Source organism: Camelina sativa, chromosome 3, assembly GCF_000633955.1.
Source record: "Camelina sativa cultivar DH55 chromosome 3, Cs, whole genome shotgun sequence".
Taxonomy (NCBI): Eukaryota; Viridiplantae; Streptophyta; class Magnoliopsida; order Brassicales; family Brassicaceae; genus Camelina; species Camelina sativa.
Window position 1 is genome coordinate 2408555 of NC_025687.1, and position 3845 is coordinate 2412399.

The 3845-nt window shown below is 41.0% G+C and overlaps 2 protein-coding genes across 4 annotated transcripts in view; one reads left to right on the plus strand and one right to left on the minus strand.

Annotated features, from left to right (window-relative positions):
- LOC104763749 (chitinase-like protein 1) lies at positions 149 to 2410 on the minus strand. Its single transcript, XM_010487122.1, has 4 exons — positions 2188 to 2410; positions 1367 to 1791; positions 942 to 1101; positions 149 to 808 (listed from the first exon to the last, which is right to left on the minus strand). The coding sequence occupies exons 2-4, from the start codon at positions 1752 to 1754 to the stop codon at positions 391 to 393; spliced, it is 966 nt and encodes a 321-aa protein (XP_010485424.1). The 5' UTR covers positions 1755 to 1791; positions 2188 to 2410; the 3' UTR covers positions 149 to 390.
- Positions 2667 to 3845, plus strand: part of LOC104763758 (INO80 complex subunit D-like) — a 2956-nt gene continuing 1777 nt past the window's right edge. For 2 of the 3 annotated variants that reach the window (XM_010487146.2, XM_010487138.2), the window contains exons 1-2: positions 2688 to 3325; positions 3669 to 3834. In XM_010487146.2, coding sequence (XP_010485448.1) covers positions 2751 to 3325; positions 3669 to 3834 — 741 coding nt within the window. In that variant the 5' untranslated portion in view covers positions 2688 to 2750. Of the gene's footprint in view, positions 3326 to 3668; positions 3835 to 3845 lie in introns of all 3 variants that reach the window. The other variant, XR_763689.2, reaches the window with a different exon arrangement.

Consider the following 3845-nt stretch of genomic DNA (forward strand, 5'->3'; position numbering starts at 1 on the left):
CAATTTTTTTTTTTAATAGAATTTTTTTCCATTATTCATGTCTTATTCCTATGTGAACTAAGGTCTGTGTTAGAAATGCGTGAAAGCCCAAAACCATGTGAACAAGTGTTATAATAAACCGAGTAGAGAAACAAAACATCATCATTAATTCATTCTTAAACCACATTTATGTTTACTTACTTTTCTCTATTTTACACACATTCTGCAAATACAATAATTAAATAATATGGTTTTTACATACAGAAAAATATATAAAATTTTGTTTGCATAAGTTCTAATAAGGGTTGAAAGGGACAAAATTAAAACACACTTCTTCTTTTTTTACCACAAGCAATTATTACGTAACATTTCTCCAGTGAGGCCAGAGAGAGACTTGATAACAATGATGACTTACGAAGAGGAAGAGGTAGGTACAGTCGAAGGGTTGAATGGTTTCTGCTCAGCGCAACTGAGCTCCTCGTTTGGCCCTGCGTCTTCTCTTCCAATACCCAAGAGGTCGAGGAAGTACAAGTAGTGTGAGACTATGTTGTTCATTGGGTCGATGTCACCTTGACCACATGTGTACTCTCCGTACAAGACATTCATGGTGCTGCCAAAAGTCGGGCCACGTTTGGACAACGTATCGTTCTTTGTTGGTTTCCAGTTTCCGACGAGGATGTCGTGAGCCGAGGGCTGGTTTTTCTTGATTGGTGTCATCCATCTCCAGATTGCAGCTTGGAAGGCAAGTGTCGCGTTCTGCTCAATGTACTCAGGGTGGTTCAAGAGATCAGCTTTCAGGGCTTCTCCGGCTGCTCCATAGTTGAAGTTCCTTCATCAAATAAACACAAATTATATATACCTTAGCATCTGATGATCCTTGAAAATATGAGTATGTAAGAATGCAATTAGTATGATTTCGAAGTTTTCATCTAGAGCTTCAAAGTAGAAGAGTATTTGTGTACCAGTAGATGGGTAAGGCACCACGTCCGTAGTATTCAGCTCCAGGGCTGCAAGGGTACTTGAATTTCCAGGACTCGTCACAGTATGATTGCATTGGGCTCATTTCCCTGTTATAGCACAGACCCCAAGCTAAAGGCCCTCCTGTTGCAACTCCGTAGCCACCTATAAAAGACATACACAAAAACACTCATCATGCTGATGCAAAGCTTCTTACTACATAGAAACCAGTAACAGCGACCTAGGGGATATCCATTTTCATGATTATGAGTGTCGGGTGCGATCAGATTAATAAGGTGGAGTAAGCGATGGAGCTTAGCTTAAAGCAAACATTCTAACTATTTCATACCAGCTTCACAAAATGGATCAGTATTGGAGAGATACCAACTATATGCTTAAGAGACAGAGAAGTCAAAGGAAGAAAACTTACAGGACGTTTTGCTGGCGACATGACCAAGAAAGGCAGCCATTTCTTTCTGTCCCATAAGCTTTCCTCCAGTGGTACCAAAACCAAGAGGCTCATAGAGAGCAGCAGCAGTAATGAAGGACTGGTAGTCCCAGAAACCAACAGCGTGAGCAACGGGAGTGTTTCTCTTGGAAAAGAGTTGCTCAAACTGATAAACCTGAAAGTAATCCGATATGGTCTGGTTACAGCAGTATTTAGACCACCAGGCGCATTCCCATCCTTGGGTGCACACCTTCTCTCCCCTAACTTTCTTCACTTTAATGGTTTTGTCCTCTCCATTGGCAACCAAAGCCAGGAATGACACAGCCAGCAGAACTAGAATCACAATGGAACCACTCCGGATTGTCACCATAGCTTACAACTATGGAGCAAATACCAGCTCTACAAAGCTGCAAAACATCAACAAAATAACAAATTTAGAAACATGAATTCTTACTACTAGTAAGGAAATATTATTACTTCCTAAAAAAAACCCTCACTAGTAGCAAAAACAGAAGACAAATTTACATACAATTCAGCGATCTAAGTTAAAGTCAAGAGATCAAATCCGACAAGTCAAAAGCTAATTAGAAGAATCAACAAAGGAAGAATTAAATTGAGTCAGCAAAACCAAAAATATGAAGTTCTCTAGTCAAAAACACAAAACCCAATAATAGCTGTAAGATTGAACGATATCATACTCAAACTGGAGACATTGATGTATATATAAGATAAATAAAAATATAGAATTTGAAGACTTCAAAAAGAGAATGCAGATCAGAGATTGTGACCAAGTACTTGCTTACCCTTCAATGCAGATCAGCTACAGATCCAGAGAGATAGAGAGATTGAGAAAACTAGCTGTGATGATGATCCAACCGACAAAAACTAAACTCTTTTGCTTCGTTGCTGAGAAAATAAGAGATTCTCGGGAAAGAGAGAGGAAGAAGAAACACTAAACTAAAGCAGGTGACGGATCAGCAGTCTCTATCAACCGTTCGATCACAGAATAATCAACGGTAGAGATCGCGTTTGGTGTGAAGTATGTGTCGGTTTGAGAAGACAGGCTGGCTCTTGTTGTGGGCCCTACTTTACTGAAGTGGAGCCTTCCACCGACAGCCGCTACCGCGCACACCACCAGCTGACCTGAGCTAAACCAACCCGGTTTAATTCGATTTTTCGAACTTTTTTGATTCTTCTCGATTTATGTTATGGCCCAATGGGCTTTTTAGTTAGGCCTCTCTGTACGCCGAACTAACAACAACAAATCGAAACGAAATTTGCGGCAGTTTCCTCTCCTTCTCTCTCTCCTCCTCACGCCACACTTTCTCATTCTCTCTCTCTCGTTCGTTGTTCTGCAACTGTAACAATGGCGTCAGCTTCGAAGCAGAACCCTTCTTCTTCAAAACCCCCAAGGCATACATCTCCCATCACTACCTCAATTCCCTCTAAATCCGGTGTACCGGAAGATTCCCAATCTCGAAACCCTAATAATAACCCGTCGATTTCGATGGCGGTGGAGGATCAGATCCTGGGACGTTCCACTCACCTCACTCGCCCGGAGCTTCTCCGACGCAGATCGCACTATTTGAAGCAGCTCGCTAGATGCTATAGAGACCATTACTGGGCTCTAATGGAGGATCTCAAGGCGCAACACAGATATTACAGCTGGAACTATGGTGTTAGTCCTTTCAAAGATGAGAATCATCAGCAAAACAAGAGACGTAAGGTAGAAGGAGGAAACACTGGGGGGGATGAAATTGAAGGTAGCGGAGACAATGATAATAATAACAACAGCAACGATGGCGTTAAAAGTGGTAACTGTGTGGCTTGTGGTAGTGGATGCAAATCCAAGGCTATGGCACTCACCAATTACTGTCAGCTTCATATTCTCATGGATAAAAAACAGAAGCTTTACACGTCTTGTACTTACGTCAATAAAAGGTTCCTTTCACGATCTCTTTGCTTTTTTTTGTGGTTGTTTCTAATTAGGGAATAATAGGTGCTTCAATGAATGCTATTATGGTTTTTGAGACTGGTTTTGTTTGGTGGTGAGGAATTGAAACTATCTTGCATTGTGAAGTTCGTCGTAGCTGTTATGGTAAATTGGTGGTATGAAAACATGGAGCGCATGTCAGATGTTATGTTCTTTGTTATTTCATTTGTATTTTTATATCCCTGATTGGAATGAGCTTAAATTTTAGTATTCTTAAGTGCAAACTAGTATGTGATGATTATGTAGTCAGCTCTATTCTAACTCTTGTGTGGTTTATATTGTTCATTACAGAGCTCAGTCAAAAGCAATAACTTGTCCAAAACCAACACTTGCATCGACTGTTCCTGCCCTGTGTAACGTGCACTTCCAGAAAGCACAAAAGGATGTTGCTCGTGCTTTGAAGGATGCTGGTCATAATGTTTCTTCAGCAAGCAGGCCTCCCCCGAAACTCCATGACATAGTAGCCGC

What these genes read in the sequence shown, in the direction of transcription:
- LOC104763749 (XM_010487122.1), bottom strand. Translation starts at nt 1,754, where the DNA reads ATGGTGACAATCCGGAGTGGTTCCATTGTGATTCTAGTTCTGCTGGCT. An exon ending in TGTCGCCAGCAAAACGTCCT is followed by an intron (nt 1,102 to 1,366) that starts GTAAGTTTTCTT and finishes TGTCTTTTATAG; the next exon opens with GTGGCTACGGAGTTGCAACA. An exon ending in GGTGCCTTACCCATCTACTG is followed by an intron (nt 809 to 941) that starts GTACACAAATAC and finishes TATTTGATGAAG; the next exon opens with GAACTTCAACTATGGAGCAG.